The sequence below is a fragment of the Bacillus rossius genome, chromosome 1, assembly GCF_032445375.1.
Source record: "Bacillus rossius redtenbacheri isolate Brsri chromosome 1, Brsri_v3, whole genome shotgun sequence".
In the NCBI taxonomy this organism is placed as follows: Eukaryota; Metazoa; Arthropoda; class Insecta; order Phasmatodea; family Bacillidae; genus Bacillus; species Bacillus rossius.
Genome location: NC_086330.1, coordinates 76,999,093 through 77,015,163, shown reverse-complemented (window position 1 = coordinate 77,015,163; position 16,071 = coordinate 76,999,093). Strand labels below are relative to the sequence as shown.

Here is a 16,071-nt window from a genome sequence, read left to right as displayed (position 1 = left end):
TCCGCGTTCGAGTCGCGGCTGGTGTCGAGACACGGGTTTTCCTGACGCGGCAGACGTGGCGGACGTCGCTGCGAGCAGGCGATCTTTCCTCAGGGCGCTCCCACCCCGGCCGCAACTGCTTCGATCTCGCCTTACGCCCTGGTTGTCGACGTGACGTAACTGCTCGTACCGACTCGCCTGGCGGTTAACGTGCCGTTTACAAACCGCTCCAGATTTACTACAATTTCCTGACTACGGAACGCTTTTAAGCGCCATTGCACTCGTCTGTACCGTTTTCTTTCCCAAGTGCCGTTTGCAACATGTATTGTTTGAAGATATACTTCTTTAAACGCGTTATGACAAAATTATGAGAGTGAATTTTTTACGATTCCCGCGCAGTATGCGTCAAAATCCGACGGGTTAATAAAAATTTACATAAAGATGAAAATTATATATGTACTTTTAAATATTATCATTAAAAAACATGTATATATTGTGAATGTTAGTATTTTAAATTGTATTTATAAACATTTCAAGCTTTTAAGTTTATTTTCAAGTGTATTTATATAATTTAGGCTGTGTTCTCGTATGCATAATTTATTTGCATTATTAATTATAACATTATTGCGATGGTGATTCTGCGGTGTACAGTTGAAGAATCAACATAGCAACCAGCCATTAACGAGCAATGGAAATCTTCCACGAGTGATACATCGGGAATCGAACCCAGGAAACTTCAGCTCACCAGCTATTTATATGTTTGTATGGCTAAAACCCAACATGAGCTATAATAATGTATTCATACCAACGGAAACCCGACAGACGTTGTACTGCCAGTGTTTATTTATTTACCTCTATAGATCTAAAAATAAATTGTTTGTATCTAATCTATAATCTATAAGACGTTTGAAATGGAATTCAATTTTAAACTCACCAAATACTAATCACCGTCACAATCAGTATTTGTTGTTATTGAGGATTAAGGACAGAAAAAACTACAATATGCTAATTTTCATGGCGATCGGTTGAACGGTGTAGAAGTTGATGCGCAGCAGCGTCATTTAGCGGCGAGTTATAGCAAAATGGATAACATCAAATCTTCTTCATTAAAATACTCAGAGGTGCCCACTTTCATAATGATCGGTCAAATGGTGTCGGTGTTTATCAACGTTATATATGAATGAGTGTATATATATATATATATATATATATATATATATGTGTGTGTGTGTGTGTGTGTGTGTGTGTGTGTGTGTGTTGTTTGAAGAGCTTTACAAATCCCACTTAGCAAGGTGCCATGTCTGTTGTGTGTTACAAAAGTTTTTATTTTGCAACATTATTGGCTAATGATTTTTTTAAAACAACTGTATAGGTATACTTTGGTATCTTGGCAAAATGTGGTCGTCAGCAAGGAAACTTTAGGAGTCATGGAGACAAAATTTCGCCAAGATAACCACATATAGCTGAAAATTTTATTTTGAAAACGTCAGCCAGTTTTGTTGTTACAAAATCTCGCAGTACATAAATGACTGTGTTTAAGAAACCGGGGATGAATTGATATTGTACCATGTTACTATATATGTAACGCTTAGTACTTCAATGTTAAAAAAATTATGTGTAACACAAACGTTTTTGTGGATTTTTTGCCTGGTTCGTAATCTTTCTGGGATTTGCATAAGCCTAATATATTTACAGTTTTGCTGTGTTACAATAGTTTAATGATGAATTCGCTGCCGGGATTAGAGCCCGGAGCCCTTGAGCTAATCCGCTCGGGTAACAAACAGCCTACGTGACACTCTCACTTGACTTGCACCGGCTCTGAACTGTAATTTTGTTGTTTAATTAAATATAAATATACATGTAATATCACATATTTTTTTTTTTTAATTTTTACATCTGTATGGGAAAAAAAACTGTATCAGTACAAAATTCTGTTCGCAGTTATACTGGGTCCGTATTCTTACCCGGACATTTATGCTTTGTATTGGCCCAGTACCTCAAATAGTTAAAAGTTATTTGTAAAACGTTCCCTGAATAGCTTTCCAGTATTAGCTGCGCGCATAGTGAGCATGATGCGACAAAATAAAGTTAAATTTATGAATATTAGATTAACGTTTTCAGGGTTTTAAAAATATATTTGAATTAAATATCAATTTAAATAGTGTGTTCGTGGAGTACACGTGCGACAGAAATGAAACTTCTGGCTTATTATAATATTATGTATAAGTAGTAAACATAAACCTCTTTGGCTAAGGTCGCAGATAAAAAAAATATATGTGAGCATGCGAGTGCTAAATTATGGTTTTGCGCAAGTATGTAAGTGTGCCAGTATCCAATTATGCAAGTATGCGAATGTGCGATTAACAATTACGCAAGTGTGCAAGTTTGTAAGTATGTAACTGTGGCAGTTTGCTAGCATACAAATAGGTAAGTGTGCAAGTTTGCAAGAATGCAAGTATGCAAGCATGCAAGTTTGCAAGTGCGCAAGCTTGCAAGTGTGCAAATACGATGCGTCATTTCTTCCTATCCCCTCCCTTCTTCTTCTCTACCGATTCCCCCCCCCCCCCCACGTACCTAACTTTTACCCTCATGCGATCGGAATTTTGTAATGCTTGAAAATTGTAGGCCCCTCAGCAAAGAAGTTTCACTTAAAAAAAAAAAAAAACATGTCCCAAATTAAGTAGGAAATACTCGGTATTATCTAGAAGAAACGTATTTCTTACGTGCAGAATATAACCAAAACGATGTGTTGTTCAAAGTGAAATATATTTCTTGTAGTGTTGGAAGGAATCTTTTGAAAAAAGCACAGAAAAGTGTTTTATGTGTGTATGTGTTTGTGTGTTTGTTTAGGTGTGTGTGTGTTAGAGTTTTGGTGTGTGTGTTTGTGTATGTGTTTGTGTGTGTTTGTTTAGGTGTGTGTGTTAGTGTATTCGTGTGTGGTGTTTGTGTGTTTGTGTGTGTTTGTGTGTGTGTTGGCCCTGCGAGAGGCTCCCGAGGACTCGTGTTGCAGGACCTGCTGCTGCTGGAGGAGCAGGAAGGATCCGTCAACTTCAAGTTCGGCGTGCTGTACGCGCGGCCCGGGCAGAACAGCGACGACGAGATGCTGAGCAACGGTGAGCCAGGCCGCAGCCTCTGAGAGTACCTTGTGCGGGGGCATGCACATTCCGAGTTAAAACACTGCAGCAACCAACACTATTTTATTTGTATACACCCTTACAGTTTTGCACTGTTTGTCATAGAAAAAAATTTCAAGATTGCAAACTAGAAAAAAATAAATTAAAAAAATGTAAACATAAACACACAAAGTACAATCCTACAATGGCGTATGTACCCAAAGTTTTGTTTTAAATTAAAATTACCCTTTTCACGAATCATTTAAAAAATTTTTTTATCGTAGTTTATGGTTCGTGATTGGGTGAGTATTTCAGGTGCATGTGGAGTGTTACAACACCAATCACAGCCATCCAGTGCGGAAGCAAACGCGTCCTGGGTGGCTCGGTGAAAAAAAGGCAACTACTTCTCTCGCAGACGGCCGCCAATCACAAGGTAGAAACAGCCTTAACGGGTGTACCTCGTTGCAGTCTAATAGGCTTTCACATATTTTCAGGAAAAAAAGGCCTGCCTCTATCAGTAAGAATTCGCAGGGTTTCGCGATAATTTCCTGGAGTTTCTTTGCTCGTGGCTTTCAGCCACTTCAAAAATGAAGAGTTCCCCAATGTTTAGGTCGACTTTTTAGTCGCGATCATCAGAGTAAGAGTCAATAAGACTGCAATGTCGATTGAAACGTTTATGGAATCTTTTTTATGTTTGACGCTGCTTGACTTCACAAGCTAAGAAAACTTTAAAAAAATTTGTCATCTACCTGTGTGCACTTCACAAATGCATGGAAAAAATTTAAAGCTGTTCGTATGAAAATTAATTACTGTATGAGTCTAGAGGAAACAAAGTTACTTAAGAGCGGTGCGTGTAAAACAAATGCCATGTGCGTTTTTCGCTTGCCTTATATGTAATAAATTTTTCCCAAATGTTACTTTGCAACATAGGATATTTTTATCGTGTTAAATTTCATCAAGATAACAGACACAATAAATTTAAAATAAAATTGTGATTGTAACACTAGTATATATGAAATCTAAAACTGTTTAGAAAATATGTATATTATATTAATATAACAAGAACGTCTACATTACAGTTTTATTTTATATTTACAAATAATACAGAGTAAAAGATACGACGTATCACATAATTTATAAAAAACGTTATCTTAAAAATTTATAACAAATATTTGCACCACAGGTCGGTGTTAATACTTGTACGATACTATAAATGAGAATTTCAATCAAAATGTTTTTATTTCCCATAAATTTCGTTACAATAGATGCATTTCATTTATTATGTAGCGAGGAATATGTAAAACGGCTCTGTGAGTTGTAACTGGAGGGCTTTGACTAACCTGCAACTGAGCGTCTGAACCAGCCTGATGCTGTATCGAAGAGGACCAGTGGTCGTGGTCGTTGTTGGAGACTGCCTGAAGGCTATATTCCTCTTCACTCCTCAACCTAAATTTTATATGAAAACTAATTTTTTGTGTGAAAAGCACATGGTATATTATAACTTTTAAAAGTTAACTTAAACTTAAATTTCATTATGAAAATAGAATTAATGCGAGTTCAGTTATTGAATGGTTTGAAAAATGAATTTCGAAAATTCCATCCAACATAGTAATGGATTTATTTAATTTCATAATGAGATTAAATTTAAAAAGTTTGGAATAACTCAGACCAAAAATATATATTTTATGGTTGAAATTAAAAAAAGACATATATAATATTTAACGTCTTCCCTTCAAAATATATTTGGTGGAGAAAACCAGAATCTATTTTTTGTCCGATATTACCCCTCTAACTCTATTGCCAAATATGGGTGGATACAAAACTTCGCCAGTGCGTCAGGAACTCGTGGGGCGTGGCTTCGCTGGCTCAACCCTGGCGGCGTGGCCTCGCTCACATGCGCCTGGTGGTTCGGAACCCACCACAATTCCCCCCACCCACCCAGCGCCTGCAGCTCCGGCGCAACGTCACGTCACGTGAAACCCTGCGCCAATAAAAAAAAAAAGGTAGATTTGAGTTAACAGTTGATTCATTGCCGCTCGTGTGAGATACGATCCTCTCTTCTTCCTTCGATTAGACGGGATATTGCACAACCTGCTATTGAATGGTTCTTTGAAGAATAACATGGTGCTAAAATCATCAGTAAAATAATTACCTGCTATTTTTCTTTCTTGAATTCACTTTGCCAAAAGTTGCCATGTGTATGTCGAGAAGACTTCCGCGCCATACCACAGACTTGCTATTAGGGGCGATACCGCGCTAAGAGCACCAGCGAGCGTCACGCTTATCATTCCGACTCACCAACACAAATACACCCCTGACCAGACGGATCCCTAAACAAAGATTTCTGTTTCAATCTCCTCATTACTTTATAATTTAATAATAATATACTCTGAGGTCTTTTTCATTACCAGCTAGTTGAAAAGGCCAACAGCCAATATCGAAAGAAAATGATATTTGCCTTCGGGGTGAATAGACAAACTCATTGTTAAAATTGCTGGAAATTTTACTCAAATAAATTGGCATTTTGGCTCGTTTGTGAGAAAGTCCAACAGTACATATATTTTTTGGGCTGTATTATTTTACATATAAATATCAGTGACTCCACATTTCAAAATAAACAGTTTGAAGCTTCTATTCACTAAGCAAGCAAAATGTCTGTGGGTACGAAAAGAGCAATATGATTATAATTCCAGCCTACGTCACGCTCGATGGAACCCATTTTACGGGTTTTTTTTCTTTCCGGTGGGAAACTAGGCGGGTGGAACTACCGAGCTATGCAAACAACGAAATTTGCATACATCGGGCGGGCTGGCGTGGAACACGTTCCGTAAACAACAGCTTGGAACTCCCGCGTCGATGTATCAGACACGACCTACGCACGGCGAGAGAGATTCCACTCACTCGGTTGGCACACCTGACTGCCACGCGCCAGCGAAGTACGTGCCTAAGCACTTCTTAACATCCTCTAACTGGCTTGATTAGATTTCGACGGTCAGCGCGTCGATTGAACAACACGATTAGCTCAACGTCCGTGACTAGTGTATACCAAGAGGCAATTAAACACGGCCACTCGGTTTACCATGGCTTCTTGTTTACACTGTGGTTGGTTGTTCTCCCTGAATTTCTATACCAAGAAATTTACATACTACTAAATGTCTTCTAAAGGAAAATAAAAAAAAACAGAAAGACTCCACATTGAATTCGACATTGGTTATTGGTCATTCATTAATTACATAAGGATGATTTTAGCCATTTTTGACATACCCACCTCCATATGTATGGACACATAAGATTTCTCGGAACTCACTCCCCCTACCCTTCAAACATAAGAATTTATTATAGTTTCCTTTAAAAGCGTTTAATAGTAAAGTATTATTTACACTTAAAAACATTATTATTATTCGACATAAATCAAAAATTATTCTTTGAACTTTGCATATTATATTTAAATGTAAGAATAAAACAAACTTAAAGTAAAGAAACAAATCATTCAAAAAAATTACTAACTACTTTGCGTAACGGAACGAACGACTAGATTTGAAAAATCTTAAATTAAATCAGTCAAAGAGTAAAAGCAAGTTAAGGTCAGATTATCAGTAGTGGTCCGAGCTGGACGGATTGGCAAGTCGCGATACCTAGTCGGAGACGACATACAACTCTACATGCAGGGCACCTGGCCTTCGTCCAGACACTCGGCGACTTCCGCAACGGCAGGTTAGCGGGTCGCGCAGCACGACACTTTCCCACCGGCTGGAGTGGGTTCGCGCAGCACGACACTTCCCCGCCGGCTGGAGAGGGTTCGTGCCGCACGACAATTCCCCGCCGGCTGGAGAGGGTTCGCGCAGCAAGAAACTTCCCCGCACGCTGGAGTGGGTTCGCGCATCACGACACTTCCCCGCCGGCTGGAGAGGGTTCGCGTAGCAATACACTTCCCCGCCGGCTGGAGAGGGTTCGCGCAGCAAGACACTTCCCCGCTGGCTGGAGAGGGTTCGTGCAGCACGACACTTCCCCGCCGGCTGGAGTGGGTTCGCGCATCACGACACTTCCCTGCCGGCTGGAGAGGGTTCGTGCCGCACGACCATTTCCCGCCGGCTGGAGAGGGTTCGCGCAGCAAGACACTTTGCCGCCGGATGGAGAGGGTTCGTGCAGCACGACACTTCCCCGCCGGCTGGAGAGGGTTCGCGCAGCAAGACACTTTGCCGCCGGCTGGAGAGGGTTCGCGCAGCAAGACACTTCCCCGCTGGCTGGAGTGGGTTCGCGCATCACGACACTTCCCCGCCGGCTGGAGAGGGTTCGTGCCGCACGACCATTCCCCGCCGGCTGGAGTGGGTTCGCGCATCACGACACTTCCCTGCCGGCTGGAGAGGGTTCGTGCCGCACGACCATTTCCCGCCGGCTGGAGAGGGTTCGCGCAGCAAGACACTTTGCCGCCGGATGGAGAGGGTTCGTGCAGCACGACACTTCCCCGCCGGCTGGAGTGGGTTCGCGCATCACGACACTTCCCCGCCGGCTGGAGAGGGTTCGCGTAGCAATACACTTCCCCGCCGGCTGGAGAGGGTTCGCGCAGCAAGACACTTCCCCGCTGGCTGGAGAGGGTTCGTGCAGCACGACACTTCCCCGCCGGCTGGAGTGGGTTCGCGCATCACGACACTTCCCTGCCGGCTGGAGAGGGTTCGTGCCGCACGACACTTTGCCGCCGGATGGAGAGGGTTCGTGCAGCACGACACTTCCCCGCCGGCTGGAGATGGTTCACGCAGCACGACACTTCCCCGCCGGCTCGAGGGGTTAGCGTAACACGACACATCCCCGCCGGATGGAGAGGGTTCGTGCAGCACGAAACTTCCCCGCCGGCTGGAGTAGGTTCACGCAACACGACACTTCCCCGCCGGCTGGAGAGGGTTCGCGCAGCACGACACTTACCCACCGGCTCGAGGGGTTCGCGCAACACGACACTTCCCTGCTGGCTGGTGGGGGGGGGGGGGGTCCAGCGGCACGACACTTCCCCGCCGGCTGGAAGGGGGTGGGGTGTTATGGGCCGCGCGTTACGACATTTTTGTTTGTTATCTTTACTCACACTTTATCGTACAAACACAACTAAACCCTTGATAATTTACAATCTTCCGAGAAATTTTTAGGTTTTAGCAGATCCGTTTCAAAATATTAGATTTTTTATGTATTTTCCTATAGGGTTAACCAAACTTAAATATTTTTGATCAGGAGTCATTTTTATAGCAATTTTTTCCATGTGTCATTAAATATTATATAATTAATTTATTGCTTAATTAGCCATACATATTTTTACTTGAAATTTTATTTAAATATGCTCTATTATGACTTTCAGTAATTGTAGTAGTTAATTTTTATTGTGTTTTACCATGGATTCACTTTAAGTGGAATTAATACTATGAACGACATTAGTTGACTTTTGTATGTACGTGCCTATTTTTGAAGTTAAAATTATTTTCAAGCATTTAAAAAAAATTGTTGATTGAATTTTGACGATGTGACCGCATCATGTAACGAAATTTTCACAGGACGAATAAAGGCTTAACAAATCCTTAAAAATTATATATAGCTTTTAAATAATAAACTTTAGTGATTTATAATGAATTATTGTCCATCTCAATACAAACATTTATTTATTGTGAATGTAAGAGATATAAATTCTGTTTATAACCTTGTTCAAGTGTATTATTATAAGTACAGTTATGTTCCTGTATGTATAACGAGCTTAGATTACTTGTAAGTTACCATTTTCGCTAGCAGGGAGTGTCTCCTGGCCGTTTTAATGGGAGTGTTTGTGGGGTTATGTTCCATGTTCCCGTATGTATAATTTATTTTCATTCTTTTTGAAGTTATTCTTCTTTGGGCGCGTTTTAAAAAAATTATGAGAGTGAAATTTTAAGATTCGCGCGCATCACTGTAACACAAAATTAACAGGTTGAAGCTGCGCGCGCACCATGTGACGACATTTTAACAGAAAGATGGCGGACCCACGTGTATGAACATAAACCCACATTAGGGGACATACTAAACGTATTGGTGTGCCAAATGAAACTTTATGATGGTGAAATTACCATGGAATTTATTTGATAAACTGAAATAGTCATAGTAAAGAGTAAATTCCAAGGTTTAAAAAAACACATTATTGTCGTATTACATCGAATATAATAAATACTTTGCTCGTAACCTTGTGTCAGAGCACTGGTTATACTGCGCAGTCAATATGCTGAAGGGCCGTGGTTCAAAAGTCGGCGGTAGGTTTTTTTTTTTTACTTTTTCGAAGTTTTACTTTTTTAGGCGCGTTATGAAAAAATGATGAGAGTGAAATTTTAAGATGCGGGCGCATCACTATAACACAAAATTAACAGGTTGAAGCTGCCCGCTAAACCGCTCAAATAATAAATAATTATAAAAATAAATGAAATAATTTAATGAAAACTTTTTTGATAAAAATTAAAAGTGAATATTAAATTAAGAAAATAATAAATATTTCAAAAATAATTCCACTTAAATTAATTATTTTTAATTTATTATTAAATTTATTTACTTACTTTTAAAATATTTAATAATCAATAGGCCTAATAAATATTTAAAATTAAGAATCTTATAATATTGAGTACAAATTATATCATATATATTTATTATTCTCAAAATTTAATTATTTTAATTTTTCAAATTTATACTGAATATTTATTGACTGTGTTGACTATCTTTTTCCAGCTCTTTTATTATTTTAATGTAATTAATTATTTGCATGCAATTAAAAACTATTTTAATGATGCCAAAGAATTATAATTCCTCACGCGCGGACATTACATTATTATTTGATTAATAAATAAACGTAACCATTTTTTGTTTCACTCTTCATTTAAAAATAACTTTTTTTTGTTTTAATTGTTACATAGGCCTACGTGTTTTAAGATTGGCAAACGTTTTAAATACACATTGCTAAGGCAGACCAGTTGTCTAGCTGCACAATGCCGTCGCGATAGCAGATCGAGTAGTAGAATAGTTTGGAGTTTCCAAAAGGGAGACCAACCCTGCTGGTCAGAGTTTTTTGTTGGGAGGGGGGAGGGTGTAGAGCGGAAAGCGAGTTTACAAGTTCCGGCTGGCGGACACAGGTCAGCCACCACAGCCGTTAGAATTAACTGTGAAACCACGAGAAACTCGAAACGTGGCTTGCGTAATTCAATTCACAGTGTGCAGCTGGGCACCCTATTTCAGTTTTGCTTAGCGTTTGGTACGTAAGTTAAACAAACAAGTGTTACTTTACACAAGGGTACACTTTAAGGGAAACAAGCTACTAATGTTGAAATTGAGTGGATTTTCATTGAAGTTTTTAGACCAGGAACCCAAAAGATAAAGTATTCCTTTGACCATTAAAAATAATTTCTTGCATCAACTACCGAGTCAAATGTAAAAAATATATTTAATTTATAACAGTTAAAACTATATAGCTTCAGCATAACATTTTATGAATAAATTAAAGTAACCGAAAATTTATTGTACTAGATCTTACTAAATTAATTAATTTCATGAAAAATAATAATTTCGATGAACATTGGTACTTATTTTTAGCCAATATAACAGTAAGTATTAACATATTAAGTTGCAGACGAAGACATTATGAACCACAAATTTTATTTTATTTTATGACAAAATTATGTTACACAAAGTGATAAGGTGATAAGGTGTTAATTTTTAGTTTTACTGAATTAGATTGTAGTGTGCCAATATAAAAATTATTACTAGCAGAAAAAGGGAAATTACTTTAATTTTATTAAAATAAAGAATGATAATAGTTAGTTTGCCAAGATTCGTCGATATATTTTGTGTGAGTAAATTGTCTTTATATTCACAAGTTAAATATCACGAAAACTTGCAAAGAAAAAAGTTTTTTTTAGTTATGTTTACCTAATTTTATTTTATATTGTACAGTCAATGAATACCTTACTTATTTTTAACACACATTGTATCTGTTTAATATTTTGACGCTGTATGTAGTGCTTCATAATAAGACCGGTATGGTTATTGCCAAACATCTATAATCAGGTACACTACTTATCGCTGAAAATAAAAATGCTGTGGTAAAGTGCCGAGACATTAACGTCGCTTTAAACAAAATTTAAAAAAAATCGTGTTAGTACCTTATGCGTAAACCATTGCTCTATCACGACCATCTCACAATAACCGTCTGATGATCTTCGCACTTGCGTGGCCTCGCTTCGCGTGACCCGTCCAAACTAATTTGAATTTTTTTATGTCTTCCGTGTATTTTCTGGAGTTATCTTTCATACTCTGGGGCTCACGAGCAACACAGCACTAAGGGCGCTTTCACTACACTGTTAGAAATTACAACACGACTACGGGTGTTCCACTTAAGTGTGCGCCTTGAACAAATGAAGGATTTTTCAGTAGTTACAGACAACTGAATCGTCGTATAATCAACGCCGTGGTCCTACTTCCTAGTTCTTAGTTCTGTCGTAAATAGGGTGAGCAGGCACTTGGCAGGAAGAATAGTGTTTCTGCTGTACTTGAAAAGTTTTTTTAATTTTATAGGTACGTCAAATAGATTATTGTGAAATAACGTTCAAAGTAAGTTTACTCGGTGCTAGTAAATTTAGGAAGATATCCTCATTTTAAATAATATTTCTAGGTATTTGTAATCACTAATCAGTCTTATTTCTTATTTCAACGTGAAGTGTTTTGACAGTGTGGCATACGCACTTTTCTTCATGCTGCATAAAAGGGAACTTCAAGTAATGATTTTATACATCCTGTCACCAAAATGGATTAACACAAAAACCTCTGAAGATATTGACATGATTGACATCTACGTAAAACATATTTTAAACAAACGGTCAATGTGTGACTTTTAAAATTGTTCTCGACTTAAGTCTCTTAAATATCATTGTTTCCAGAAGGCAAAAAGTGTAACTACTGCAAAGTGTTCTTTTTAGGAATGAAAAACATTTTGCAACATTAACCTTATAGAGTCACGTTGTTTACTTTCATGTTAGCATCGCCGATTGATGTTCTGCGTGACGTCTACACGCCATTTTTAGTGTCTTCATTACAGATGCGCTGGGATGGCTCTCTTCTTACAAGAACACACCTGCCAAATCTTCGTTATTATTTTGGTAACGTCTAATATGAATACCATTTAACGTTTGATTAACATTTCCATAGGCTTGTGGGTATTTTTCTTGAAATGAGATACAGGTAACCAATAAGAAAATAACGAAAATCCATATATGATTAAAACCGCATGCAATCCTGACATAAGGTAATATGTGACAGCAGCCAATGAACTAAAGACATTTGTTTTTTTATGTACAAGTGCGTGGAGTATAGCCTGGTGCCACAAAATAAAGTGAATTTTGCAAGCCCATTAACCTCGCTGAGCTTATGGGAAATTTGAGCCATTTTTATTAATAATATTATTGTTTGCATCGTCTTCCTGCATACAAATCTACATTTTCCTTGCAACCTATTTCCCAAAGTCTCGAGATCCAGAGAAATATTACCAGCTACTTGCCTGTGGAGCCACTTTTTCGCGAACATACTCGCTACTCATTACTCGCTAGAAATTGAGTTATTGAGATTGGTCGTCCAAGTTCATGTTTACAGGCGAAGTACTAATAAGTTAAATAAAAAAAATACTTATAATTCCTTTGAAGGATTCGCTGTCCGTTACTAATTTATTCTTGACTCTTGAAACCAAGCCACGTCTTCATTATCAGTGGCAATTGTTTTCCCGGCGTTTCGGCTTGCCTTGTTGCAGCCGTCTTCGAAGGTGATTAACAATAGTTGTAAATTATTCAAATTTGGACTTAACTGAGGAAGCAAGATGTAGTTAGGTTATATTGTTAATGAATCATTTAATAATAAAAAATAACACACAGAAAAAAAAGAGAAAACAACGTGAGCAAATTAAAACATTTCATAACCTGGAGTAAAAACTTCATGTGAATGACTAACCGAGTTTGTATTTTTCGCCGTCGAGTAGATAGGTGGCAAATTTCTGCTGATGTATTAGGCAGCTTTGAAGGATCATAACGTACTTTCACGTATTTTTGTAGTAATTCCCGGTTTGAAACATTCATCTCAGTTATCGGCTTGACAAAACATACCATTTTTCCATGATTTATAACACCATTAATGAACAGGCCGGGGGAAATTAGCTAATTATTTTAAGTAAGCCGCTGCAGTTGGCTCAACAACTACACTAGGCCATGGATGCTGACTTCAACAAGACCATTTTCAACATCCGGACTCTGCAACGACATTAATTAAAATTATAGTTATTATATTCGAAATACAAGCTACTAACTATTATTTTTAGAACATGATTGCAGGGTAACATCCACCTTGAGTAGAAACCGTAAAATTTCACGGTTTCTTTGCGCGATAGGCTAGAATACTAATGCGTTTGACATTTTGCTTCTTCAGTAATTGGACCACAGTTGGTCTGAAAGACACTTAGCCAATGAATAATCCTCAATGTAGGAAGTATAGAGTCACAAGCATCGTTGTTAACAGGTGTCGCGAGTCATTAGCCAATGTGCAGGTGTAACATTCCCGAACACATAGAGGATCGTGGAGTCTATCCTAGAGATCATTGAAACCGCGAATTTCTCCAGTCCCTACCCTTGAGCCCTTGTTGCGTGTAGCGCGGGAATAGAGCAAGCGCCAGCTTCGCGGCAAGACTTCCAGCAGTGGTAAAGCAGCAGTCGACAAGCACCGTGTAGAACGTTCCTCACCCCACCTCCCACCCCCAAGGAAACAACCCCGTCTCCCATTTAACTTCTTCTGCGTCCATTCATCACCCGGTGGCAGCGCGACGCACGGGAAGGTGACCCCCTTCCCCTCCTTTACAAAAAAATATAAACTTTTGACTCACTGAGACTGAGTCACAAACCCTCAATATCTGCATTCTATCGTTTTTTTTACGTTCTTTCAATGGTTACTGCATTGAGGATGTTTTCTCGGACATACGTCATACCTGGTTATACTGTATGTCATAAAATATCAATAATTGGGCCGGGGTGGGGTTAGTTAATGTGGAAATACACAAAAAACAAGCCAAAATCAGCCGAAGTCAAAAGTTATAAACCTAAACAGCACAGAAAATCCGTGGAATCAATTAGTAAAATTAAAAAGTTACGGCACTGATGGAGCACGTTGGCCTACAACGACGAGACATTTACAAGTAGAGCAGTAAATAAAGACAAAAAATCGACCTTGGGTTCCCCCAAGGTCGATTTTTGTCTTTATTTACTGATCTTGTTGCAACTTTCGTTGTCAGCCCACTGTGTCCAACTGTGCTGTAATATTTTTCTGATTCCTTCAACGTGATTTTCTGTGCTGCCTAGGTTCTTAATGTTATGACATCGCCTGACTATGGCTTGTTTTCTGTATGTTTGCATAGTCATTATTTTTCATTGACGAAATTTCTCATGGAAACTGTGGAACCTGCAATGTGTTATCCAAAAACACGTCTTAAATTCAATTCCCCCCCCCCCCCCCCCCTGTTTTAACTGAAATGTATTTTAAGTTAGAACAGCGACCTTCAAAATAATTTTAAAATCGTAAGAAATATTGGAGTTCTCTAAAGATGCAGTCTTTTATTATTTGGACCGCGAAGTTTCCAAGCTAGCGGTGAACTTGGAGTATGTACGGGACTGATTGGAGGTGTGTGGATCCCGGGCTACCGAGGGGGGCAAAATGAGTGTCTCCGTGGGCGTGGTTGAATCGCAAACTCCCAGGCGACTAATCGATAGCGCCTTAAGGTGTGTTAGAGGAGCGGGGAAGGGAAAAGGGATCGTGTCTGAATAAATAATAACCAACACGTGGCGCGAAAGACTAGGCGACGATAAACGCGCACTGTTAAGACGTGTTTCCGACGGAGGCGAAGGTGAAGTCTGCTCAGGCCGACCACTCGCCAGCCGTCATTTTCGGTTATTTTGGCGTTCAATTAAGACAAGTGCCCGTGATTTATATCGCGCCGCACTTAATTTTATTTTCATACATGTATTGGCATATTTTGGACCAATGGAATGTGCTCCAATATGACACTCGTTATGAGTAGGTGCTGGCATTAGTCGCGAGAAGAAAAGAACTCCCGTTAGACTGATATTCCTGCGTCAATATTTTCTCTCTCTTTATGAGTGGGGACACCTATATTTTGCGAATAGATTTTGAATCAAGGTATTTCACAAAACACTGTAACTATTTCATTTATAGTTATTCGCTGTGGTGGGTTATGAGGCGGGGGCGGTTTCAAGGGGATTAAAGGGGGGAAATTTGAAAAAAAAAATGGAATTTTGTTTATTAATATCAACACTAATACATGTAACAAAGGATATATTGAAAAAATGTTTTACATCATTATTAAAAAATAAATGTGTCTTTTTCAAGAAATATATCAACATGACATTGGCAACACCGCTTGGTAACTTTACTGTATATGGTGGAATAAATCATACATGGGAATTTTATGCTTTTTTCGAGGAATTTCTCAATATTACGATGGCAACACTGCTTGGTAACTGTAGTGTCCGATATTGCTTCGCGCGCTGTAAAAGAAAACAAGCAGCAGAACCGTGGTAGTGAGTGTTGTTTCGGCAAACTACATATGTATTTGTGAGCTGTTAGATGCATGTTTTTAAATACAAAAGAAACAAGATATTACACTTTTGATAATACTGTCTCCTTCTTAGTTTCCAATATTCTCGGTAGCGCGTTGGCAGAGCGCACGGTTGTAAAATTTAAGGGGTAATTTTTGACGTAATACAAACCTCGTCACTGGAATATTTTCACCATAAAAAAAGATTGCTAGATTATATAAATTTAGCTCAAACAAATATGCAGTAATTAATTTTATTTTTGTATGCCTTCTCTAATTGCTATAATATTATTCAAAACATAACTCAGTCCACTGGCTTGATTATCTCATTATTCCATTTTCATACAT

The 16,071-nt window shown here is 38.8% G+C and overlaps 1 protein-coding gene across 5 annotated transcripts in view; it reads left to right on the top strand.

Moving 5' to 3' along the window:
- Positions 1-16,071, top strand: part of LOC134538085 (GTPase-activating Rap/Ran-GAP domain-like protein 3) — a 380,750-nt gene that overhangs the window by 325,416 nt on the left and 39,263 nt on the right. For all 5 annotated transcript variants that reach the window (XM_063379094.1, XM_063379119.1, XM_063379112.1 and 2 more), the window contains one exon: positions 2,990-3,092. In XM_063379094.1, the coding sequence (XP_063235164.1) occupies positions 2,990-3,092 (103 nt within the window). The remainder of the gene's footprint in view (positions 1-2,989; positions 3,093-16,071) is intronic.